Genomic DNA, 26426 nt, shown 5'->3' on the forward strand with positions numbered 1-26426 from the left:
GACCACAAACTGCAGCCAAGCAGGTGCAGCAGGAGCTGGCTGGCAGCCCAGGGCACACCTGCCAAAAAGGCCCAGGAGCAGCACACTCACCAGGGGATATCAGGGAACTCTGAACTGCAGAGCCCTGGGTGCCTCTACAGGTGCTAAAAACACCAAAAGCTGCACACGGAGACCTGCAGGGACTGACTGAACAGAGCAAAAGACTTGTTCATTGAAACACCCCACAGCTCTGACTTCTGACATGGACTTAAACATTCTTTATCTAAAAAAAAAAAAGAAAAAAATAGTTGCCTTATTCTGGTTTGCTAGTTTTACATTATAGGAGAAAGAAAACTAGCTTGAAAAATACCAGCCTTGGTCTGCTTGCTGTAAGGAAAAGGTGAGAGTCTCACCTCTAGGCTCTGACTTGGGTGATGTGGCAGATGTTAGCTAGAATATGGCAAAGCTTCTAAAATTATGTGAAGGCAAGACATGGCAAGTCTTCCAAGTTTCCATGATTTAAAAACAATATATAGCTTTTCTAAAATGATATGTTCTCAATAATTTCTTGCTTAAAAAAGTTTAAAAAAAAGGCAGCTGTTCTCCCTACAGTTTGTAAACTCTCCCTTTCTTTGCAGTCAGGCAGTTAACCCTGAAGCCAGAACAGACACAGCAGGCTTCTCTCACTCACTCACAACTTTGAAATGCCACTCCTAGAGGAATGTCACATTTCAAGTACACAATTAATTTGAAAAGCTTAAATTGAAATGTACTATTGTGACAGCTCTTCAAGTTGCTGTTTGTACTTGTTGCAAACATGCATTTCTAGGAAGAATTTTGGTTTATTATTGAAGAATTATCCTGCTCAATTGGCACTTACTACTTGGCATGTGTATACCAACAACCAAGTGACAAATCCCATCTCAAAATGAAATTGTGATGATCAATTCTATCTTTACCCTCACATTCAAATCAAGCAGTCACTGTGGGTCCATGTTCCATCTAGGGAATATTTGTAGCATCTGCTAAAATATATGGAGTTACTGCCTCACATGTCTCAGTGTCAAGAGAACATAGCAACTGCTGTCACTATAATGATAAAATGTTCAGAACTATGAAAGGTGAACACCACTGATCACAATGATTTTTTCATTTGTGTGGGCCATCTGAAGATAAAATAATTAATTTTGCCAACTCTTGTATTACAGGTTTGAAATTCAAGAATTTCTCTTGAATTTACACAGAGTAAACACTAGAATCTTTTTAATTTAAACTCCTTGTTCTTTATGTGACAGATTGCAGCATCTTTAGAAGTTTCCTAAGGTAAAATCTACAGATTAATTATGTAAAGGATTGACTCTGTGCATAAAGGATTCTAGATTCCCCAAGTTTTACTTCAATTTGTTCAAGGAGTTTGCATGAAGATCCAATTCAAAACCAAATTTGCTATGTTTATAGCAACATCCCATAAATCATACATGTATATTTCTTATGCCATCTTAAAAATGGGTTACCCAACAATGTCAATACCAATGCTTTGTGTTATTTGGACTGAACACCACAGGGATATTTTAGTTTTTCCAGCCTGATGAGCACACTCAGTTTTCACTATCACCAGTTACTAAGGGTTCTACAACATAAAGAACACCTTTTTCTTCAGTTCCACCACTTCCAAAGCTTACTCCAAAAATAATGGCAAGGCCATTAAAGCAGGCCAGGTACTCTAAGTGTCCTTTCACAGGTCAGCAGAAAGTAAACCATCCTCCTCAAAACAAAAGGTACTCACTTCATACCTCTCCAGCATTACCAGCATGAATCAGAAAGCCAGAAAAACTTCAGTTTAAAGAAAAATGCAGTTAGCTATTCATTCCATGGCTAGAGGTAGATCTGCTGAAGCTGGTGTTGTACTTCCTTGTGTTAGCAGGATTTATACAACGACTTACTTGTTAAAAAAAGGTTCAATGAGTTCTGATCTAGCAGACACATGGTTTTTCGGAGGACTGAGGAATGAACCTGATGAAGGAAGAATAAATTCAGTATGTAATAAGCAGCTACAGAGAGCACCAGGAAGAAGGTTTGGAAAAGATTTCACATGTACCTAGGAAATTAGCCATGGAAATGAAGCACAGTCCAGTAATGTAAGCATCATACCCTGCTTCATGGAGTTGTTCAGATGCTGTATCATAACTTGGAAATCCTTCTGCACTTTCTGAGGAGAAAAAGACATTTATAAATAACTATCAGAGAAGATAAAGCTAGTCCTGGATGCTTACCCACAGGCTTATTTTGCTAGAGCATAACATCATTTGGGGAAATTTATACAACTTGCAGAATCTTCTAATTTTCTTAAGTCCTTTAAAAAGCAGGGTTTTTTTGCTTTTTAAAATTAGAATAGGTTCTAAGATGGAGAGTCTTTCCCCTTAAAAAGCCCTTAATCCCCACACCTGCTCAGCCAAAATGGAGCATTAATTGTAAGACAGTGACAGTGGAATTCCCCACAAAGTCTCTTTTTTCCTGACTTGCATTTAAGAGAACAGTCTAATTAAAAGCTTCACTATTAACCAGATAGGTCAGATTTTTCAGGATATTTAAATGAAGACTAAACTGAGTGATTTAAAGATGTCTTTATTGACAAATACACTTGGGGTTGATGCTCTGCACATTCAGCAATATAAAAAAGTACTGCTCATCTTGATTTTGATCAAGCACTGAAAACTTTCCCTTTCAACATACTCCACTCTACAGTATTGCTCTCCCTTTTCTAGATTAGCAGCTTAATAAAAATTCCAGAACCTTGAGCGAAGCTTGCCCTTTGATTAAATATCCTTCTGTTCACCTCAAGGCCCTTTTTCCTACTAAAAGAGCTGTAGTAATTTCTAGAACACACACAACTGGTCACTGCTGTAGAAGTTTTCTTAGTTTTGTTTGTCCAAGTGCCTCCTGTCCAAGTGCCTCTGGCTTTGATCTAAAGAACAACCATCAAATGAAAGTTTTAAACAAATTTCATATTAATCCCCAAAAATCAACCTAAAAGAAAACAAATCCATCCTTAGAAGATGGTGAAACTGCTGTTCACTGAACTCATCCATTCTTTTCTGTCTAGATTCCTATGAAGTTCCAGGTATACTTCTAAATATAATTGCACTGTATGTACAGTGCCCTCATTTAAAGTCTCTTCATCAAAACACTCAGTATGAGCAGGGAATTTATAATTCAGACCAAGAACAAACATAATCAAAGCATTTCAGAAATAAGAGCATTTTGAAATATCCTTACCAACTTTAGGAGGGCTGAATGGAACCTCTTTTAAACGTTTTTCCAGTTCTGCAAGTGATGTATTATTAATGAGCTCCTGCAAGAAAAGCCATCATTAATTGCCAATGCCAAGCACATTTTCCCTGGAAACTGAAATCAAACAGGATCAAATGAGTATTTACTGCTGCCACCTGGTGTTCTCCAAGGATTTACACAAAGCCCTATTTCAAACTAATGCACCAGAGGCGTGTCAAGACAAATTTCAGTTACCTTGCCTCACTTACATCATAAGCATTTATTAATGCTGCTCAGAATTATTGAGGGATTATGCCAAAGTAATATTTCTATTTGTATTTGGTTTCATGCAGGGTACATGTGCCAAGTTAAAGGCAGCACAAACAGCAGGGCAAATATTCTAAATACTCATCCTAATGGTTGAAGGCATTCAAGGTGAGTATTGAAATGTGCTTGCTGACTAGACATTCTTGAATAGTTTTACAACGTAAATACTGCTGATTTAAAGTAACAGAGAGACAGTGAAAGAAGTCTGACAATCAGAAAGTTGCTCCTACACATCAACTTCGTTGAGCAGCATCAGTGAATCTACTGATGAATTATATGCATAAAATAAAGAGCCACAAAGATATATTATAGATTAATTCCTTACTGAAGTTCTTGAATCAAATATGTTTTGTCAATCAGTACAATGGAAACATTCAGAATCAACAGCCAGAGAAAGCAAAACACATCACACAATCTTTCTTAAAGTTGTCTGAGATTTATGAGGACCAGATTTCCTTTGGTTCTCAATCAAACTTAGCTGTTTACACTCATCAGATCTGCAGACTGAAAAGTTATCAAGAACTAAGTACAATGAACAAGCTCAAATGATGCATTCATTTGGCATCCCAAAAGCAGGGCTTCATAACAACAGGCTAAAAACCCAAGTATCTGCTGTAGAATCACAAATATCAACACAGCTGTACCAAACATAAAACTTATGGAGATTTCCTACTTTTCAGAATGCCAAAGCCTCCATTCTAACCACAGCAGTGTGCAACACAAACCTGACAATACCTACAAGTGCATTCAATAGCACCTCTTTATGCAATGCTCTGGAGTCACAGAGCTATGCACAGAGAGAGATGCTGCTTCCTCAGCATGTTTTTTAATTAATTCAAGGGCACATGGGGCAACAAGAGCTCATGAACACTTGTCTCAATACTTCTTTAGAGGAATAACACTCAGGCTGTAAGAGATTTTAAGAGAAACCTGTAATTTTTTTCCTCCTGCTGACTACCCACAGAGCAAAGGCCACAAGAGAACCTAATGATGATAAAGCATTTTTCCAGACAAATCTAAGTCAGCATTCACAGTACTCTAAGGCTTGGAATATACAAGCAGCTTCCAGATCCTATTTGTTCATGAACAGCACTTTTTATCTCCTGAGGGCACATGCTACTTAACAAGAAGAAAATCTACTAATCACATTTTACCTAGCAAAAACTCTGCATATTTTGGAATTCAAAGCTGCCAAGTTACCATAAAACTTCAAACAAAAGTGACAAAAGCCAATAGTAGGAAAGTAAAAATTTGCATTCTGTAAATTCTGTAAGTTTAGATTAGGGGTAAAGAAAAATAATTCATCTACAATAAAAGGAGCATCACAGAAAATATTATTCAACATCTTTCTCCACAAAGCAGTATCATTTGTTTCAGTACACCTGTATTAATGTAATTTTCTATCTTCAAATCATTCTATAATATTCACTTACCTTAAAAGGTTGTGTACTTGCCATCAGTTTAGTATCCAGTAACCTAGAAACAAAATAAGAGCTAAATAGGTTGAAACAGAAGAATGCCCATTTTGTCAAATCCTCAAAACATGTTTCAGTGTATTAGCTGGGAAACAGCAGACACATCCCACTGAAAATTACTGTTGGATTTGGAAGAGCCAAAACATTCTTTGGCTTTGTTCAGCATGAAAAAGGACAGCAACCAAGGAACAGCAAGAGATGCAAACAACTAATAGCAAATAAATCTTGTTCCAAATGAAGTGTAGATTCAAAACACCAAACATCATGCCAAACCCAGGGGAACAGCAAGGGTACATCTTTTGCCAAGAAGTGAACCAACAACACTGCTTTTCTGAAAAAAGCTGCTCAAAATTACTTGAAAAATGGTATTTATCTAACTTGATCCCCATTTCTTTTCCAGTAACAGCTAGGGTACAGGGCTAGGACAAAAAACATCAGCTTGCTACAACTATACTGAAATGGATGAAAGTTTGAACTGAGAACTTACCGGGGAAAGACACATGATGTTACTTCCTTGAACTCACTTAGGTCCTAATTTAACATTAAACCAGAAGATAAAATCCAAGTCAGTGAACTGTTTACAGTCTCGGGAGGACAGAGAGCAGTAGCTACAATTATCCAAACAGCCTCTAAAAGTGAGCTACAGTAACTGAATTCTCACTGGAAGAGATGTGTTTGTCAGCACTACCACAGACACCACCTGCAATTACACACAACTACAGACTACATATTCCTGATTTGTCTGTCATTAGTAATAAAATGTTCTCTCACTGCCAGCACCTTATCCTGTTTTATACCCTACTTCTGATTCCAGCCCAGTTAACAGTTCTTCAGTGTTCCCAGCATTTTCTGTTTCAATGGAATATAAGCAGTCACTCCAGGTATGCAGGGACAGACTACAGGTTTAGATCTGCCAAGGGTCAAAAATACAGGAACTCTTGACAATTGTTTACATTCCAACAACATCCAAACTGGTCCCAAACTTCTTCTTCCCATCTTATGATCAAGTCTGTCCCCAAACACCACGTGAGCCATCCTTCTAATAAGACCTTTGGCTTCCTCAGACAATGGTTTTGGTGCCAATACACAGCTTAGTTTAACTGAACAGTCCAGTCATGAACTGTTAGACAGCCCTGCTGCAGTCAAAGTGTGCTCCCTCTAATTATTCTGACATTATAACTCTTCATCCCAGTGAACATCATCCTGCTACAAGACTGCTTATCATTTTAGAAAGTGTACTATATTATTTAAAACCACACATTCCCATTTTGTAAACTACAAAGGAGAAAATGCCACATAATTGTGCTGCAGCTCCTCACCAGTATATCATAACACGTCAGTCAGTTAAATATACCCAACATAAGCAAAAACCACAATTCTACTATCTGATTTGAACCTTTTAAAAATGTAAAGGAGAACAATCCAACTAAACTTTCTACATAAATATTTATGACAATAAGGCCACAAGTACCAAACAGATTTTTTTAAAAGACTTTTCAACACTTGTTCACAGGCCAACCAATTCTTCCATTCAGAAGAAAGTGTGGAGATAATATTAAAAGACAAATACATTAAGGCATTTATTTCATCATCTGAACACTCAAAAGATTACTTACATCAGGTAGGGGGCAATAGAACTGATGTATGGTGTGCATAACATCCAGCAGCATGTTGTGCCCAATAACAAGCTTGCCCTGTGAAAATAACATAAAATGTCTGGTACATTTCCAGTCCTGGCCATGGCAAAGGGCATCTGTGAAAGCCCCTATCCCAGCTGCCAGCAAGGGCACACAGGAACAGGTACACATCAAACCTCCCCAGCTGCTCTCTGCCTGCCCCACACACCTTCATTCTCTCAGAGCAGCCACTCCTTTTTAAACTCTACTCCCACTGTTTATCACAGGCTTCACAGCAGCTTCACATGCTGAGAACATGCACTAGAACAGCTACTTACAACTTGGTTTCCAAATGTAATCTATTCAAGATTGAAGTCAAGGCATTTCTCTGTTCATCACCTTTTAATTTGCTTATACAACAACACACAATGTATTCCTTATGGTTATAATATACAATAGTTATTAAGGGCATGGTCTGGCTTCTCACAGGGCAGAACCTCTCATGCCAGATGCTGTACAAGCAAGCTCTTTGAAAAAGCTCAAGCAGTTTTTTAAAATGTTAACTTTGATTCATTTGACATGATAACAGTCCTTTGACAGCCTTTAACTGCCAAGAAAAAAAAGGAAAAAAACACCAAAATATTTTTGGAAGAGAGAAAGAAAAACCCACCCAAGCTTATTTATCTAAGAGCCCTAAGAAATTGCTATTCTTGACTCTTCCAGATACTAAGATTCTTCATGTCATTCTTTAGTTTGAGCTTACTTACCCTACTACACTCAACCACTGTAAAACACAAAACATAAAATGTCACTTTAACTTGTATTTCATCTTCTCCTCCAAAATGTAACACCAAAAGAATCCTTTCTTTGAAATATTTCTTTTTTATTACAAACAAAGGTAGATTAAAAATCACATTAACTTACAGAATTAGCAATGGCATGAACAACTTTGGAAAATCCTACAGCATCATTCAACTCTTCCTGTAAGAAAGATTCTGGCATTAGTGAGACACAAATACAAAAACTGCCACAACTGTACCTGCAAACTGCCAGATGCCCCCAGTTTGCCTCAAACAGACCCAGAACAGACCATGAAGGAAATGTCAATATTTGGAAGACACAAAAGGTTAAAGCAGGATGCTGCTCACAGAATTTCCATTTTCTGTGTAGTTCTTGTTCACTGTCAAGCAAGAGGAGTCACAAGCTGCTGTCCTGGGGTGCCCCAAGCAGCCACTCTGCCCTTTGCTCACTCCCCTCACCCAAAATTCAAAGGCAGACAATAAGATTTGTGGATAAGGATAATGAGAGCCCATCCCCTCCAGCCTCCTGGCTTTTGGGGGAGGGTGGGAGGGAAAGCCTTGGCACTGTGCAAGTGCTGTTCAGCAGCAGACAAAACACATGGATGGTATCACTGGTGTTTGAGCCACAAAGCAAAATACAGCAAAACACAGGCTGCTGCAAGGAAGGAAACCTCTCCCCAGGCAGAGCACTCAGTTCATTGTCAGCACACGATCCCCAGTAGTGCTCAGCAGCTCTGACACTGCAAACAGCTCACAAGGTATTAAAATTAACCTACATATTTTCAGCTGTATTTTTTTACATACATTGTTACATATGCAACAGGTTGAATCCTGATTGTCACTCCTATTAAATCAGACCATACTTTTATGCTACCACAGACTGAGGAAGAAAGAAACATTCTTCATTATTTATATTAAAAAAAAACAAGGAGAAACATTAAAATGTGCAACTCACATTATATAACACTGTAGTTGTATAAACTGACTTTTGATTAATTTGGGGGTTTCTGACTACAGCACAAACTGTTCTGTAAGAGATTTTTCTTTCTCAGGTCTAAGGAAGCAATTTCTGCCTTGTGTTATCTGTCTTTATTCAACCAGAACTAAAATTCAATAAAAACATTCACTGTTACTTTAGTTCAGCTCTGAATGCTGCTAGTTTGAGCAAGTAATACCCCCACTAAAAACCCTACTGTAGTGGTAAATTGCTCCCAGCCTGCCCTCTTGATAAAGACATGTCATATTAGTTAATATCTCTTTAGAGATCTCTTTTCCTCTTAAAAGGATTTCTGCACAGAAGTATTATTTGCTCCACCCAAACTGATTTTATCTTGATATATGAAAGCACAAATGACAGGAGTTTGATCATGAACTCCCACAATTCAAGTCTTATGACCTCCTGAAATTTGCATCACTCAGTAAGCAAAATAAAAGTCTAATAAACAGTGAGAGTGTCTGAATACACCAGGTGTGACCTCCTGGTCAGTTTGTCACCACAGCAGTAGTGCACAGTGTGGGTCTATCCCTAATCAAGAAATGACACATTCACTGCACAGGACACTAACTCAGCCAACCAAGAGCAAGCCAGCTTTGTAGAAGGGGAGACTGAATCCAAACCATGTAACAACTTGCTCAAGAATTTCTGCAAGAAACTGATGTTTCCTCTTACTGGGACACACTTTTGTGAGAGCAGAGAGTCATATGAGGAGGTAGTCACTACTCCAGAATACTCATTCAGTATTCCACAAATTCTGATTTTTAAAAAAAATTAGAGTGTCTTGCAACTCTTTTTGCTCTATTGCAAGGCCTAAGTTATCTGGTAGAATTTATAAAATCAAATTCAGCCAGCCACAGCAAGCTAAAGGGAAACAATACCAAACTCTATGCTGCATTTTTGCATTGCTGAGTGAAGTCAGAGATTCTCACCCTTCCTCTGTCACACAAACTAATGGAATTGAATTTATTTACCTGCTCTTTTGCTTGTTTCTGCTGCTCTCTTCTTTTTCGTTCCTCTTCATCCACCTTAGTAATAACAATATATCTCTCCTTCTGAAACAAAAAATGTATAGTTTGAGGAATGACACTGAAAAGTTCAGATTTAAAGCTGCTGCAAGTTTCTGTAAATTTACATTGTAAAGAAAACTGTCATACCTCAGCAGCAGTTACTTGGCAACACAGCTGTTTCTACTGTAGGCACCACATTATCACCTACTCCCAGAAGCCTATTTTAGAAAGCTGTATTTGCTTCATCCACCAAACCTAATTTTTCCTAAACCCACTTTTTACTTCTCAAAAAAGATCATCAGCATTTCCTTGTAAAGAGTTTGCTTCAAATACCTTTTGAAGCAGAGATCTATGCTGGGAAGTGAGGACACAGCACATGATGCTGCTGGTTTTCCTCTGAGATCACAACCTGAACTAATACTGCACATCAGACCCACTGTATTTTAAAACACCTTTTAGTATCCATTTGAAAAGTAATATTAAGGCACACAAATACATGCCCACAATCCATATGTTGGTCAGATAGAAACTAGTTCACTGTATTCAATTTAAAATGCTTTGAATTTGCATAAAAAAGCTCAAGTTAGATCTAAAAATCAGAGAGATAGTGGAACTGAGAAATACAATTTCCTTTCAACAGAACAAATGTTAGAGGCAGTAACAGGCCTAGCTACCTTATCTGACTCCAGAGTTTCCACGTGGATACCTTTTGGATACCTACATCAAAACAAATGAAAAGTAAATATTAATAGTTATTCACTTGGCATTTAGCATATTGAAACCACAACAGTAATTTAGTAATGTCATGTCTAATTATTTCTATAAGTCTTAGGCATAAAAGAACTATTACACGTTTTTCTTTAATGTTAATTGTGCAAAATTTCAAGCAATAGGCTAATTTAACTGGCCTCCTTACATTACCTAACAGTAACTGGCATTTACACAATTTCCCATGCTATTGTGGAACCTGTAATTTCTTATTTTGGTGATATTAAGTAAATATCATCCAGATAAAAAACTAGAATCTTTGCTTTCAAGAAATCCAAAACAAGAATGCTCTCATTTACTTGCAACTCCAAGACATCTCCTTTGAAGATGGCATCTCTTTAATACATCACTTATTTGAGGACTTATTAACAACCCTGAACCTTCTGCTACCAGCAGATTTTAGTAGGAATTATTAACTCAAATGTCATCACCTCTGCTACAGGGTTGCATCACATCACTACAATCCCATTTAATTTCCAAAATAACACCATACACAGAGCATCCAACTGATAGCAAAAGTAAGAGAATATTGCCTTTTCCTGCTTAACCAGTAGCAATTACTCTCATAATCTCAATATAATAAACTAACCACAACTGTGCAGCCACTTCAGAACCAGCAAGTTTCCTTGGCCTCTGGCTACTCCCAGAATCAGTACTGGAGAGCACACTCCAAACACTGTTGTGTCCTTTCCACCCTGATTTCTCACACAGTTTTGATCTCCATCTCATTTGTGAGCTGCCTCATGCCACAAACCCTGGATGCATCAAAACACTGATGCACAAGAGAATACTTCAATAGAGAAAAACCTGTGAAGAGGTCAGGACACAAGGGCAATCAATAACTTCACTCTTCTGCTTTAATTAGCTCCATGCTACCTTCACAGCTTGGCTTTCTCTCTCCAATACACACACACACAGTGTACACAGCTGTGCTCTCATAAAGCAGCACTGCTGAATGTTAAAAAACCACAAGAATACATTCTTCCATCCACTCAGGGAAGATGCAAGGATAAGTATCAGACAAACATAAAGCTACATGCTACAGGAAGCTATAAACACGTTTAAAAATGACACTGAAAAACTGTAGAAAACACAACTGCTTTTTTTCAGATTAGTTCTCGAGCTCACTTCTTGAGATCCCATTTTCTAGAGAGAAGCTTTATTTTATCTGCTTTCAGTGTAAGTATCAGAGTGCCAGACTCAGTGCTGAAACACTGAATTAACTAAACAAACAAAAAAAGACTTGCATATTTTCTACATCCTACTCCTGCAGTCACATCAGTGAAAATCTTACACTAAAGCCTTGGAGTTTCCCCTAAGGCCTTAAGAGATACATTCAGGCAATATATGAAGTTATCAGAAGTGCTTATGCTTGATATCCAAAAGAAAACTATACCCACACCTGTACCTAGCACAGAACTGCTATTTTTTCAGTTCAAGCCCACAATCTGTACAAGCACATGCACTTTCTGCTCACTAAAACCCTGCCATGCTGCATTTGTTACATAATTCTAGGCTGTGTGCTGATCTACTCAGAGATTTTACACAGGACAAAACAAATACTAAGCTTTAATATCTAAATTAACCATCACAAATAATTTAATGTAATTCATCTTCAGAACATTACAGAATTCTTTTTTTAAAGGGAAAAATAAAGTCTAAATCAATCACGCCAAGGTTAAGTAGATATATCTTACCCAGATTTTTTATCAAAAGTACTAAAAATATACAGTAAGGCAGTATTACCAGTAACTTACTTCCAGCTCAAGGTCTGATAAATTAATTTCCTTTGAAATCTAAAACCAAAAGACAATCATGTTACTAATAATCCTTTTACAGAGTGTGTCCTAGGAATGATTTCCAGTTTAAGATGACTCTAAGTGTTCATTTGTAGAAAGTTTTTTAAAGCAAGAGTCACTGCTAGCAGAACTATAGGCTAGGAAGAGATTTACTGAATTCTGATGTTCAGCTGCCAAACTGTAAAAGCATGTACATCATGTTTTAAAGTTACCCATGTATCCTCTCATCAGAGAGTATTGCATAGCCATGATCCCTCAGTACAGACACAGTGATGGTACCTTATCCCCAGCTTCACCAGGTTCTACTATTCCTAAATTAGTCTTCATAAAAATTTTTTTAAATAATCATACTCTCCAAATATCTAGTTTCCAAAGCTAAATAGAATTTTGGGAAGGAAACCTACTACAAACAGTCACACACTGCCAACTGGGAACAACCAATAACTCAAAAGATTTGAAAAGTTTCTTTATAAAATGCATCTGGATCACTTCAGCAGTAACAAAAGGCAACTCACACATACAAGACATTTCTTGACTATAGTGAAAATATTTTGCCACTACATGCAGAAGTTACAGCTCAAAATAAATTACAACCCCTGTATATATTACCACATATTCTCAACATTCAAAAATTAGTCAAATGTAGACTTTGCTACAGTTAACCCAAGTAAACATATTCTTCCCTGTCACTCCCCTAATTCTATATGACCAAACTAAAAAAATAATTTTTAGAAGAAATGCAATTTCAGAAACTGACCCTGTACATGGCTCCAGTTCCAAACTTTCACTTTCTTCATTCTTTAATAAGTCTTCTATCTGTTCCCTGGAAGAAACAGATTATTTGCTTCTGTATCTATTATTCTATTTTTTGGAAGTTTACAGCTCTCTCCAAAAGACAAGAAAATGCTTCATAACAAAAAGAGCAGCATTTTACAAACAGTCAAATAACAGACATGGTCCTTAACATGTGAAAATATCACTACTGTTCACATTTTAGTTTTAACAACATCAGAGGATATTAAACAGGGTTACTTACACTACTTTCTCTACAAATTTTTTCTGATCTTCAGGAATTGTTACAGGGCACTTTGTGGAATTAGGAGAAATGTATGACAGAGATCCTGCACCATTGGCTTGAGAACGTTTTTCATCATACTGTTCCCTTAGCTGTCTCTCTTCTTCCTGATTTAAATATGGAATTCCTAAGGAAAAAAAAGAAAGAGCTCATAATAATTAGAGACTAATTAGGGATGCACAGGGATTCAGGCATTTGCCTCTGTTACACCCCTGCAGACTGAAAGCAAACCCTTTCCTTCCAGTGATTCTTAGAAAGGAAGTTACCATTGGCACAACAGTAGAGCAGGTAAGGATAATTCAAGAACTTCATTATGTGTTAAGACAGTATCATGGATGGCAGCCTTTTTTCTTTTGCAGAAAACAATGAAAGGTGTCATCACAAATTTTGCAGGCATTGAAAGAAATTGAAAACAAACCAAAACAACTCACCATTGCGAAAAACTTTATTAAAATCAAATCCTTGGTTTGCTAAAAAATCTATACTTGAACTCTGCAACAAGAGAAAAAGGCTTTACAATTGGCAAAAGCAGCTGTGGCATCAGTTAAGCTATTCTCACACTTTTTAACAAATTATACAAAGTCCAAAGCCAAGAACAACGAAGTCTGAGACCCCAGAGAAGCCACTGAGAGTTGAGGCTCTGCTACTTTTCTTATTGATTTTCAACTTCCATAAGGTACAAGAACCATGAATATGGTAAAGGATAAAGGTGAAAGAACAAACTATGTGGAGAGAGGAAATAAAAGAAAGCAAAATGTGGTTCGGGAGAACAAATCTGAAACCAGAAAAATGTTGGCAATTGCCTAGGAAGCAGTGAAAGCAAGATAAGCAGATGAGAATAAAGGATTAAAAAAGCAAGGAAACTGGAAGTTCAATGAGAAGAGGGGAAAAAAATAGAATCATCTTGCCAAGTCTGGAATATTATCACAAATTCCAGAAATCACACAAAACAAGATTTAAAAACTAAAGTCAAGGACATTTCCTTAAAGCTCCATTTTTGTGACTGCTCTTAACTGATTCTTATTTATTTTATAAGAAAAAAAACCCAACCCAGAAATTTACATTTTTCTACCTTTTAAGCTGAAGTGTTTCAGGTATACCCTAACCAAATAAAATTAAACTGCTTTTCTACTAACCTGACAGACAAACTTGACATCTGGTGAATTTCTGTTAAAGGGTTTTGGAAAAATATAGAAATTAAATGACTTCATTATATACCTGTAGAAAAGATGAGTTACATGTCAATACAGCTTGTCAGTACTTAGAAAATCCTCAATTAAGAAAACAAGAAATAAGAGAATAACATACTTTTCTTCTGTGTCATCATATTTAAAAGTGCAAAGGCCAAACTGAAAGAGCAAAAAATCCATGGAATGCTGTAAAATGAAAGAAAAATGTTGCATGAGAATAAAACATGTACACATTTAAACATTACCAGGGTGCATCCAAATATGATTTCTCTCCATTTCAAAATAAAGTGAATCTTCTTAACTAATGTTTGTTTTGCTGGTAATTTGAAAGTAGACACGCCAGAGTTTTTCTGCTAGTTTTCATCCCCATTTAATCATCATACTATTGGCCCAAGAAAACTTTAGTATGCAGTTCCATTCCACAAAGAGACAAGAACTGAGGGAAGGAAGTTCCATCTCTCTTTCCTCCTGCTGATCACACAAACGATGCTGCACCAGCGGCAGCTTCAGTTTTCATTTTAGTCCATGTAAAGACTTTACCTTTTTAAGTTTCTGATACCTTTCTTCTGGAGTGTCAAAGCCATTTGTTAATGCACTAACTGAAGGCCCATCACTGATCCCTGAAAAAGCAGAACATATTTTGCTTTGGGTAAGCTTTTCAAAATTAACTACAGCAAAGAAATGCAACAACTGGCAATTGCTTTCACTTAAACCACGTATTACAATTATTTAATTTGAGAAAAATACTACTGCAATAAGCCACTAATTTTAATAGGGGCATTCTAGAATTAAAACTCTTCTGCAAAAGCTCTGTATTCTGGCTCCTATTCAATATGTCAGTAGCAGGCAAGACCTACCAGTACCCTAATGTAAATGGGCTTCACAACACAATGCAGGATCAAAGCCAAACTAAAAATGGGAAGAGTGTTACCCAGAGATTTATTGAATAACTTAGTCACCTTAAGCACTATGCAACAACTGTACTTCCACAAACACCACATGTAACAAAAGCTTCATCAATGAACAGAACTCTGCATCCCAAAAGCAAAGTACCGACTGAAGCATCTCTCTGCTGCACATACCCTCAGGGTTTCACAAGCACACACGTTCTTAGCGCTGCCTTTCCCTGTCCAAACACTTACAGGATCTCCCTCATTTATCCCAATGTGTGCTTTCATGGCACACATAAAACCTTCTGGGTATTTTACCTTGAGCTGCAACAACTATCAGTTGTCATGCTGAAGGATTTCTGTGGGAGTACAAGTATGACATGTATCTGACCAAAGCCTTGCTACGGCACATGTAACAGGTGGTTTAATCACTTTGTGGTAGCTCAGCTTTAGCTTTTTCAAGCCAACTGAGACACACCACAGGAGCGAACTCGGGCACCGGGGTGAAACCACCTCCTCTCAGAGATTGCCAACAGTCCACAATGACAAAACAGGTGCAACTGTACCTGAAAACTCTCCATCGATGGCCAGGAAGTCCGACTCTTCAATGGCTTCGTACACTTTGTTTAGGTTATCCTTAAAATCTGCGGGTAAAGGGTTAAAACACACTTGAGACTACAAACGACGTCCTCCGGCAGCCCGGCGCCCCTCAGGGCCTGCCCGCCGCCCCCTCAGCTCGGGGCCGCGCCTCCCCGCCCAGGGCTGCGCCTCATGGGTGAGCGGGGCAGTGGGGACCCCTTCGCCATGAAGGAGAGGCTGAGGCCGGAGCGGCCGCCAGCCCAGGGCAGGGACACCGGGACGCCGGAACAGCATAGCGCCAGCGGCACAGAGCGGGGAGCAGGGCCGGGTTGTCACTCACTGCTCCTGATCACCTCCATCCCGCGCCCCCGCCCGCCGGAGCTCGGCCCGGCACCGCCCGCCGCCGCCGCCGAGCGCTTCCGGGGCCGCCCCGCGCGCCGCACGTGAGCGCGCACGTGAGGCCGGGCCGCCGCCATTTCCTACCGGGGCGGAGCCCTCAGGGCCGCACCGGCCGGAGCGCCCGTAGGCTCGGCGCCTTCTGCAGCTTGGCTTGTGCTCCCAGCGGGCCGCACGACCGGAGCGGATGCAGTAGCAGGGCTGCCGGGGGGAAGGAAGTCTTACACCAGCCGCGGTTCTGTGGTGAAATGTCACAGATGTGGGCCTCGCCCTCAAAGCCAGAAATACGAAACTAACGGCAGTCAGGAGGAAGACATGGGACTCTGCCTAGGAGACACCGGGAGGACGGTGGAGAACTGCTAGCGACGGTGCCTTAATGATGATAATTCCAGGGGAACTGGAGGCCGTGCCGTGTTACAGAAGGAGCGTTTTCCTTTAGAAGCGGCGCTTTGAGAGCTCGCTGCAGAAGAGCAGCAGGATGGGCCCGCGGCAGCGCCGTGCCAGCAAGAGCTGCCCCGGAGAGCAGGTGCTGCACAGGGACACGGGGCAGGAGCTGTGGGCACGGGCCGCAGAAGAGTTCAGAGGTTGTGCTGCAGGGCTGGAGTTCACACGGCTCATAAAGCATCTTTTCCAGAATTCCGGCATAATGGAAACAAATGAAAAATTCTCCACAAATTGTGCGGGGTAATTTCTGCATACAGAAAAAGAGAAATAATTATGCAGGATGTAGTGGAGAGAGTTCTTAGAGGTTCTTCAATATTAAGCTTTGCCTTTTCAGTATAAGCAATTTATTCAACAGACATTCCCAGCAATTCATCTAGTATGATTAAATGACTCCCAGTAAGATGTTAGTTAAAATGGCAGAGAAGTTTTTATTTTGCAGTAAATTGGCTGAAGCCTAAAATTTTTATGTTACTCCTCAGTTTTTTAAGATGCATTTCTGCACTTTCTAATTAAAGTGCTTGTGACACTTTAAAGTGTTTGATAGCTGTTTTAGAAGCCTGACATTTTCCCACAAGTAGCTGACAAATCTGGGAACTCTTAGCTTCCCTCACCCACAAAACAAACTGTGAGTCAAACAGTAAGGTACTGTAATTAAGTACTTCAATAGGAGTTGAAGTACTATGTCTTACAGATTAGACATTTCTTACTTCAACAGGTACGTATTGTTATGTAAGCAGAAGGAGCACCTAAAAATGAGAGCGCAATACAAGCAGTTAGTTCAAGATTCCATGGCCTTTTATATGTCAAAAGTTTTATAAACTGGAAAAGAAAGGCCATGTTTTCACATCATTCAAGTCTGCTGCACAGACTATCAAACACTTGTATGCTCTTTTACTTTTCTGAACATTGAATGTGAAACTAAGTGAAAAGCCACAAAAAAGTAGCAAAAAACTATATTCTACAACAAGTATTCTGGGCTGCATTTTCACCTTGCATACCAAGGTAGATCTATATGCACTTCCTTAGATCTAGAAGAGGTTGAATTCCTTCATGCTAGAGTAGTTTAAAGATCTGCTGATTGGTTCACTGGAAAAAAACTAGATAATATGAGAGAGAAAACAATGAGAGACTATTTTCTTTCTTGAAATAGGCTGGAATAATTAAATATCATTTGAACTGGACTTGTAGTTTGTATCAAACTGAAACAAAATCTTAAAATATCACTTTTGACAGTTGAAAAAGTACATCTCAGAGGTATACTTTAAAAATCACAGAATCAATTAGGTTGGAAAAAACCTCTGGGATCATTGAGTCCCACGTGTGACAAACAGCACTATATCATTTAGACCGTGGCACTCCGAGCTTGGTCCGGTCCTTAAACTCCTCCAGGGACGGTGATTCCCCCACGTCCCTGTGCAGCCCATTCCAGTGTCTGATACCCTTTCCTAATGCCCAACCTAAGCCTGCCCTGGTGCAGAGTAAAGCTAAGTCCTGTCACTCGTTCCCTGGGAGAAGAGGCCCATCCCCACCTGGCTACAACCTCCTGTCAGGGTATTGTAGAGTGAATCAAATTTTTTTGGACTAGCCAAAAGAATTTCAGTAAGGGAGCAGAGACTGATGGAGGTAATTGTGCATGTGTGGACTGACTCTTATGTGGTAAGAATAGTGTCTGTGCACCATGCGTTAGCACTGCGGTAAAACTAGCACCTGAAAGTCTCGTTTACTCCTAAGATTACACCTCGAATCTCCACTGTAAAATCAGCCTTGAATAGTTTCTGCGAAGGAATGCTGCCTGGGTGCGAGTGTACCGAAAGCAAGCGTGCCTCAGTTCTCACGAATACAGAAGCGTGTGTATTCCCAGAAATGGGAGTGTAGCAGTGCTCATGTCCGGTGATAACGCTTGAAATGAAAGGCGCGCGGCGGCGGTGTGGGCCGGCGGCCGCGCTGAGGGAGGAGCGGCGCTGCGGCCGCGCTCCGGGGCGGAAGCGGCGGGGCGGGCCCGGCCCCTGCTCGGCCCGGGGCTGCAGCCGGGGCGCCGCGGGGCCGAGCGTGTGCCCGGCATCGGGCTGGGGCCGCCCCCGCCGGGAAACGCCGCGGGCCCGGCCCCTGCTCGGCCCGGGGCTGCAGCTGGAGCGCCGCGGGGCCCGAGCGTGTGCCCGGCATCGGGCTGGGGCCGCCCCCGCCGGTCCGACCGGGAAACGCCGCGGGCCCGGACCCGCAGTGCTGTGCTTGAGGAAGCAGCGCGGAGTGCAGGAAACTGGAGCTGGAAGAGACAGGAGGGGAGCTGGGAATTATTCTGCTGCTGCCTCTTACTTGGCGCAGACTGAGCGGTGAAATCTTTTTCCTGTATTTTCCACAGAAATTCTCTTGCCTCTTTCAGGAAAACTAGAAGAAATGTTTTTAGGGACAAAATCTTGTCTTTATTTCTCCTCTTACAAGTGCTGTTTCAGGTTTTAGAAAGCAAACAGCCTGTGCTTTGCCATGGAAATACAGGTTTGGAAGTCTAAGGATTCTAATTTCACTATCGGTTTCTGTTTTGAACTTGTGGGTTTTTTTTTTCCCGTAATTTCTGTTTTTTACCTGCTTGCGTGTTTACCTCTTCGTGCTTGATCTGGGTGACAAGTTGGTAATTTAGTGGTAAGCAGGAGCCACAAGGTGGAGAGTGTAATTATGTTTTGGTTTGGTAGTGTCTGAGGAGAAAATTGTCCAGTTCTTGGTATCCTCTAACATATCATGAGTGATGAGTGAACTGGATCAGTGTTTTTCTTAATAAATATACTGCTGACTAAGAGAATGGAGTAGGACCATCAAGCAAATATATTTTCTGTAAACTTGCAACCGTCTTAAACTCTTATCTGTGCATTTTCTGTAATGTTAACAAAGTAACTACAAGTAAAGTTAATGTGGAGTTTAGACCTTGGCTGACAAGGTGTGCAGATCAATCCCTTATGATTCTGAAGCATATGACTTGGTGGATCAAACTTTTTTTTTTTGACATTGCCCAGCAATGTCTAGCATTGACCTCTGTTAGTAATGTTTTATTCCATATGCCCTGAAAGAAGAGGGATGAAGTGAATTAGATCATTACAATATACTGGTATTTTATTTTTGTATGTGCTGATTATACTTTTTAATTGTGTTTTATTTGACTGGTTTCTTTTACAAAACCTTGACTAAAGCTACAGTCAAAAGTCATGTGAATCATAGTGAATTATTCTGTTTCCCTTTCATGTGTTTTATAACATGGGAGAAGAAAACATAGGGAGGTTGAGCCCAGCTATTTACATCTAGAATCTGCTTTTGATTGTAGTTGGCAATGAATATATTGTTGAAAAAGTAGATCATGTTTCATTTTGGGGAGGGCTGAGTTACTTAAAAAATTTAAAACCATTTGAGTGTCAAAAGCGGTGCAATGATAAATCACATTGCTGACAATTCTAAACTTCTATAATTGCTGTGTTCATGTTGCTTTGCAGAAGTAGTGCCTTATCTGCTTTGAAGAGCTAAGAGAGCTTCCTGTTTGTGTAAGGCATAAAGGAAAATGGAAGAAGGTGAGACTTTACAAGGGGAAACAGAGAGGGCAGAAGTTGAACCGAGTGCTGCTCCTGGCCTGGGCCGGCAGATATCAGTCAGTGAGTTCCTGTGCCACTGCTGCTACGACATTCTGATCAACCCCACCACCCTGAACTGTGGGCACAGCTTCTGCAGGCATTGCTTGGCCTTGTGGTGGGTGTCTTCCAAGAAGAATGAATGCCCGGAATGCAGAGAAAAATGGGAAGGATTCCCCAAAGTCAACATCCTCCTCAGGTGAGGGAACTATTTTGTGAATGTCTTTTTTACATAAATCAAACCACAGAAATTAGTTGTCTGGTTTCTTGAGTTTGCTGCAGATATAGATAATTGGTAATCTGAACTGTCACAAAGAAATTTAAATCCTAAAGACTTTCAGATTGTGCACTTGTAATGAACTGTTCAAGCACATGGAATTAAGGGGTGGGGTTGGTTGGTTTTGTTTTCAGGGAGAAGGTTTTTTTGGGGAGGGCTTTCCCCTTCCCTTCTACATTTTTCGGGAGATGGAGAGGCAGGATCCTCAGTCTTGTAATATAGCTGGTTGTTTTCTAATAATTCTGAGTTAGATGGATCTTGGATAATTGTATAGTAATTTCTATAACAGGAATTATCTATTGGAAGAAGTGTGATCGTACTGCAGAACAAAACTAAAAACATCTACTTGCTGTCTTGAATTACTCACAAGTTGTTTTGTTAATAATACTTTATCTGGGGTTAATAATGTTTAAATAAGTAGATGGTAAGATTGATGGTAGGCTTTTATTTTGTCTTTTGTTTAGCATTTTTTAATAATTGAGGCTTGCCAGTGGCACACAGAATTCTAATTTTATATAAGAAATAACTTGGGAGTTATGTGATATTTTAGCTTTAGAAGCTAAGGAAAATGGTTTTTTGGCAGTGATTGATAAAATTCTAAGTTAACTAAGCTTAAATAACTAATTTTTTCTTGCTTTTAAGTCTTTAGTAAAGGCTGGAAAACAAAAATCCAAAAATTACTTTGTTTTCTGAATATTAAGCCTCAGTGGTTACAGTATAATGACAAATATTTTTCCTATCAGGGATGTTATTGAAAAGCTATTTTCTGATGCCATTGAACAAAGAAAAGAAGATATTGAACAGAACAGTGATGTAGCACGCAGCTTAGCAACTTTCCAAAAGCATGGGAACGACCAGATGCCTACAGTTCCAAACACAGGAAGAATTAATCCTCGAGGAGGGTTTTTCTCAGGTGTTCTGACAGCTTTAACTTGTGTAGCAGTAAGTTTCATCTGGTTGGTTTTCCCTATTTGCTCCCTTAAGCATGCAATCAAATATTCTTAAATTACATGCACAGTAAAAACATTGTCAGCACAGAAGAGACTCCAGCTGGGCAGAGTAAGTAAAGTGGCCTTCAGAGCTGTCTGTCAGGAACTACAACTGCAGTGAACAGCAAATGGAAAATTAAATACTTTCTTAAAACCTGAATGTTCTAGTCTCCATGAAATGGAAGACTCTACGTGTGGAGCCTCCTATTGTGTGTTTATTTATATCATTCATGTATTTGCTTTGCAAGTAAAGGATCTTTGTTCATTTATCTTTGTAGGTAGTTCTACTTGGCTATCACTGGAGTAGCAGAGAATTTGAAGATGATCTTCTTGTCCACAAGCCTGTTGCTAAGTGGACTGCTGAGGAAGTGATCCTGTGGCTGGAGCAGCTGGGCCCATGGGCTTCACATTACAAAGAAGGATTTTTACTGGAGAAAGTAAATGGAAGGTGAGAGGCCTTGTGGTCAAGGACAGCTATTATGTGATTGGACTGTGACAGATTCATTAGGGGTGGCTTATTGTGCAATGATCATACTGTGTGACATAGATTGTGGGAACATTCTGTTGATGTATCAGAAGAAATTTTAGCAGTTGCCGTTGAAAACTTGTAGTAGTAGATACCTAGCAAGCTACCTGAAAATTTTCTAAGAACTTGTTAAAATGCTGACAATGCAGACTGAAATAATAACAAGAGTAAAACTCTACTGATGTATTATCCACCCCTTGCACCTTTCCTTTCTTGTGGAAATGTGCATGTGCTCTATGCATATGTATTCCACCCAAGAGCCATGCTGAAAGCAGGCAAGAGGAAACTGGAAAAGAAGGAAATTTAAAACCCAGGCTCTGAGATGCAGTTGGCATAGAACACTTGATAGGCAATGTAATGATGATCTTTTAAAGTTGGCCAACCCAAAGTATTCTCTGATTCTTTAACCCAAAAGGTGCTACCTTGTATCAGTAGCCTATTGTTTCAGTTTGCAGCTGTGTATATTTGTTAGTCGTCGTTTTTGGTGAATAGGCACCGTTTACCTTCTTAATTCTTCTGCTTTTGTAGACTCCTCCTAACACTGACTGAAGAGGATTTCACCAAAGAGCCTTACAGTATAGAGAACAGTAACCACAGGAGAGCTCTTATAGCAGAACTGGAATGTGTGAAAACTTTAGGTGTTAAACCACCACAGAACCTTTGGGAATACAAGGTAAATTTTATATAAAGTGTGTTGTGTCATGTCATGTATATTAATTATTTTTAAAGTAATACCTTTAAAAGAAGATTCTCTTAAAACCAGGAGGAGTGTTAAAGTAGTGGAGTTACCTGTGTAAAAACTGCTCAGTTTAAGTGACCTGTTGTATTGGAAAAAAAAATCCTTTGAAAACTGATTGTCAGAAAATCTAAGAAGTGGCATGTCCCTTTCATATTATTTTTTTACTGATTGAAACTTAATAATTTGATGTCTTTTAGGCTGTAAACCCAGGAAAATCACTCTTTCTTCTGTATGCACTGAAGAGTTCTCCAAGACTCAGTATGTTATACCTGTATTTGTTTGATTACACAGAAGCTTTCCTTCCTTTCATCCACACAATTTGTCCTATGCAAGAAGACAAGTATGAAGATACTGTCACAAAACTACTTGTAAGTATTCAAAACATTAAATATGCTACTTGCTTTAGTAAGCATTTTAAGACTAGCAGCATAAAAACACATGATGTAATTATTCATCATTTCATCTCCTTACACTGTGACTTTAAAAACAACATCTACAGAGTAAGTGGTTCTTTGATATTATTGTATGCAATCACCAGTGTTGCAACCATTACCTTTAATAGGATTGATTTTAGGCTTTTAAGACTTTAAATGTGTGAAACTGATTCTTCTGAACCTCACATGACTACAGAAAGTGATGTTCTAATCTAATGGAAATTATTGCATTACAGTATTACCTACTAGCAAGTATAATGAATTACTGCTTTCAGTGTGTAAAACCCCCAGCTTTTCAACAAAAGACTAGTGGAAATAAGCCAGTAGTAAGTTAGTTTAATAGAAAATTGATTAACAGTCTCTTTATCCTAATTTACAGGACCTTAAAGATCCTTCTTGGAGGCAGTGGAGAGAATTCACTGTAAAGTATTTATTTTTGCCATACCAGCTGATAGCTGAATTTGCTTGGGATTGGCTAGATGTGCATTACTGGACCTCAAGATTTATAATTGTAAATGCCATGTTGCTCTCTGTTCTGGAATTATTCTCCTTTTGGAGGCTGTGGTCAAGAAGAGAATTGAAGTAAGTCTTACAAAGCTTGTGGAAGAGGGTGGGAAGTACAAGGCCTTAGAAAGTAACAGCCTTACAATTTCCCAGTTGTTCACTGGAATGAGTGTCTAACCCAAAATCTGAGGTTAATAACATGAGAATCTGCATTCCCACATTTGCTGCTGCTTGCTCTTGAATATCTTTATTTCTGTGTATGCTTCCAAGGGTTTCTTAGAGGTGGTTTTTCTCATCAGATGTAGCAAATGTGGAAACAGCAAAAAGCATGTTCTTAACCACTTGGAGATATTAAACCTTACCTTGAGAACTGCTCTTATGGTGCCTGGTATTAGCTGTCAGCTGAGAACTAAATATTTTTTAGAATTTAGTCATGATAGAGTGTGGTTATTATGGGATGAGTCCTCAGAATCATAAATAAGTTCAGTTATACTGATACTAGTTTGATAATTTATCAGAATTTCTGTTTTCTGTTCCTACCTCAGTCTTAATTCAAGCATATTACTATTCGTAGTTGGTGTGATCTTTGGAATTGGTATGGGAGAAATTCTTGTTTTGGTTGTACCGGGTTTTCCCTTTGGGAGCCGATAGAGGGCAGAGCGTGCCCGGAACAGCGCAGGGAGCAGGGGAGCCTGAGGCTGAGCTGTGGTGGGCACTGGGACCTGCTGGGCTGAGCTGTGGTGGGCACTGGAAATCGCTGGGCTGAGCTGTGGTGGGCACTGGAACCCGCTGGGCTTTGCGGTCTGAGTGCACTGACCGTGCTTCCTCCTCAGATCTGCTGCTGGGTTCTAGGAAAGTTTTTCCTGGAGTGCAGGATGGTGTTTTACAGGTACCCGAGGAAGGGCTAGGTAATGCAAAGCTGTAGCACCTGTTAGGTTTTCTTAGAGCTGGGTAAAAACAAACCAGAAAGTTCCTCTAAGCCTTTCCCTTTCCTTTTTCACAGGACTGTTCCTCACAGAATGTGGAGACATTTCTGGAAAGTCTCAACCCAGGGACTTTTCGTTGCCATTTTTTGGCCTTTTATTCCTCAGTTTGTCTGCAATTGTTTGTTTTACTGGGCCTTGTATTTTAACCCAGTTATAAACATTGATCTTGTGGTCACAGAGATAAGGCGTCTGGAGACACAAGTGCAGTGATTGGCATTGGAATTCTTGAGCTGTTTAGCTTCTAAAATGGACATTTTGAATAAACTTTGCTTTTCTTCTTTATGTATGTGGCAGTGAAAATCATGGATTATGTTATTTTAAACATGTGAAAAAGCTTTAAGATAAGTTACTCGTAAACCAGCTGATTCCAAATTGGAGGATGAAGGAAAAATGAATTTTCTGTTGGAAAAAAAAAGCACATTCCTGTATAGCCATGTAAAACTCATACAGTCATCTCACCCTATTTGTACCAGATAAATTTCTCTATTCTGTCCTGAGCATTCTGTGTATTTTCAAGCCTGCCTTAAAGTCAGTGTCTTCTGCACTGCTACAGTGATTTCTTTCTTTTTCTTTTTAAACTTAGCATTTCATACCAGCAGTGTATTCCTCAACTTCAGTTTGCCAAAGGAATGCCCTTCCTGGATAGGCTTGATGTTGAAAGAACTTCATTTATCTCAGTCTCCTGTACATGTAGCATTGTAACTGCCCTGTAGAATCTCACAGTAGAGTTTGTTCCAAAATTCCTGCAGCTGAAGGCAAAGGCTACTTGAATTTTCCTGTGTCTTGGAAAATGTGATAATTACCATGGAAATTTTTTATTCAGCTCAGTTAGACTTCATCAGTAGCTCCTTTCATTCTCTCTTCTTGAATTCTGTTGCTAATTCTTAAATATCTCTTAAAAAGGATTATTTTGGAAAAGTGACCTGACACTGTAATTACTTATGGCAATATAATGTGTGTATCTCTGTGAGCAAATATTGACTGGAAAGTTATTTGTGCAAGCAGGATTGACATTTGTTAATGTATCTTCCTTTGACTGAATCAAAAGGTAAGATTTTTTTTCAAGAACTTTGTCCCCTTGCAGTCTGCATTGGTTTGTTGTTTTGTTTATTTCATTTGTGTCAGTAATGTGAACTAAATTTGCCTATGAATATTTTTCATGATTAAAGATCTCTCTTGAAATCTTCACTATTCCTATAGAGAATTTGGGTTTTGATTTTTGTTTGGGTTTTGATTTTATTTATTTCTTTTAATATTGAAGTACATGTCGTTAGCTTTGACTTGTGCAAACCTGTTTTTTAGCCCTGCATCTTTGAGTAAGTTGAGATGGGTGAAAGCAGACATAAAACATTCCTGGATCTATAACTCTTCAAATCAGCAGGTACAAACCAGTGGATTATTCATCAGTTCAGGGTACTGATTTCTTTTCCCAAAGGGTTAAAATTATCTGTGAAGTGACCCTAGCTAAAACCAGCTTTACACCCTGATGAGGTGTATATACTTCTGAGCTTCATAAACTCTTGCTGTGCAGGACCAAACACTTGTGTGAAAGCCCCTTGGTCCCAACAACTTCTGCATTTTTTTCATGTTTCTGTTCTGGTGATGGTTTGCATTTGCTTTTTTAAGTCTGGCTCTAAAGTTCTAAGGGTAGAATTCCTCCCTGTGCTTGCAGGAATTGCAGGGTGTACATAGAGTAGGGAGTCTGAGCCTTATCAAATAATCAGCTGTTTAAAAAACTCATTTAAAAAAGT

At 39.3% G+C, this 26426-nt stretch overlaps 2 protein-coding genes across 10 annotated transcripts in view; one reads left to right on the forward strand and one right to left on the reverse strand.

Moving 5' to 3' along the window:
• Positions 1 to 16172, reverse strand: part of PARN (poly(A)-specific ribonuclease) — a 40077-nt gene extending 23905 nt beyond the window's left edge. The window contains exons 1-18 of one of the 5 annotated variants that reach the window (XM_059484572.1): positions 16113 to 16172; positions 15760 to 15837; positions 14844 to 14923; positions 14422 to 14489; positions 14250 to 14331; positions 13545 to 13605; positions 13075 to 13240; positions 12796 to 12861; positions 11997 to 12035; positions 10146 to 10188; positions 9436 to 9516; positions 7592 to 7648; positions 6668 to 6745; positions 5539 to 5582; positions 5010 to 5052; positions 3256 to 3331; positions 2078 to 2188; positions 1923 to 1992 (exon numbers count right to left, since the gene is read on the reverse strand). In XM_059484572.1, coding sequence (XP_059340555.1) covers positions 1923 to 1992; positions 2078 to 2188; positions 3256 to 3331; positions 5010 to 5052; positions 5539 to 5582; positions 6668 to 6745; positions 7592 to 7648; positions 9436 to 9516; positions 10146 to 10188; positions 11997 to 12035; positions 12796 to 12861; positions 13075 to 13240; positions 13545 to 13605; positions 14250 to 14331; positions 14422 to 14489; positions 14844 to 14923; positions 15760 to 15837; positions 16113 to 16131 — 1262 coding nt within the window. In that variant the 5' untranslated portion in view covers positions 16132 to 16172. Of the gene's footprint in view, positions 1 to 1922; positions 1993 to 2077; positions 2189 to 3255; positions 3332 to 5009; positions 5053 to 5538; positions 5583 to 6667; positions 6746 to 7591; positions 7649 to 9435; positions 9517 to 10145; positions 10189 to 11996; positions 12036 to 12795; positions 12862 to 13074; positions 13241 to 13544; positions 13606 to 14249; positions 14332 to 14421; positions 14490 to 14843; positions 14924 to 15759; positions 15838 to 16112 lie in introns of those variants that run through there. The other 4 variants (XM_059484574.1, XM_059484576.1, XM_059484575.1 and 1 more) reach the window with 4 other exon arrangements.
• Positions 16173 to 16267: 95 nt separating this feature from the next.
• BFAR (bifunctional apoptosis regulator) lies at positions 16268 to 25879 on the forward strand. 5 transcript variants are annotated; one of them, XM_059484099.1, is made up of 8 exons: positions 16268 to 16852; positions 20089 to 20419; positions 21241 to 21439; positions 21765 to 21934; positions 22541 to 22685; positions 22949 to 23119; positions 23565 to 23767; positions 24693 to 25879. In XM_059484099.1, exons 2-8 carry the CDS (start codon positions 20154 to 20156, stop codon positions 24883 to 24885), a joined length of 1347 nt encoding a protein of 448 aa, XP_059340082.1. In that variant the 5' UTR covers positions 16268 to 16852; positions 20089 to 20153; the 3' UTR covers positions 24886 to 25879. The 5 variants fall into 5 exon arrangements, with proteins under 5 accessions (XP_059340082.1, XP_059340080.1, XP_059340079.1 ...); XM_059484097.1 differs by having other exon boundaries at positions 16268 to 16694; XM_059484096.1 differs by lacking the exon at positions 16268 to 16852 and adding an exon at positions 18656 to 18942.
• The last annotated feature ends 547 nt before the right edge of the window (positions 25880 to 26426 follow it).

The sequence above is a fragment of the Ammospiza nelsoni genome, chromosome 17 (assembly GCF_027579445.1).
Source record: "Ammospiza nelsoni isolate bAmmNel1 chromosome 17, bAmmNel1.pri, whole genome shotgun sequence".
Classification (NCBI taxonomy): domain Eukaryota; kingdom Metazoa; phylum Chordata; class Aves; order Passeriformes; family Passerellidae; genus Ammospiza; species Ammospiza nelsoni.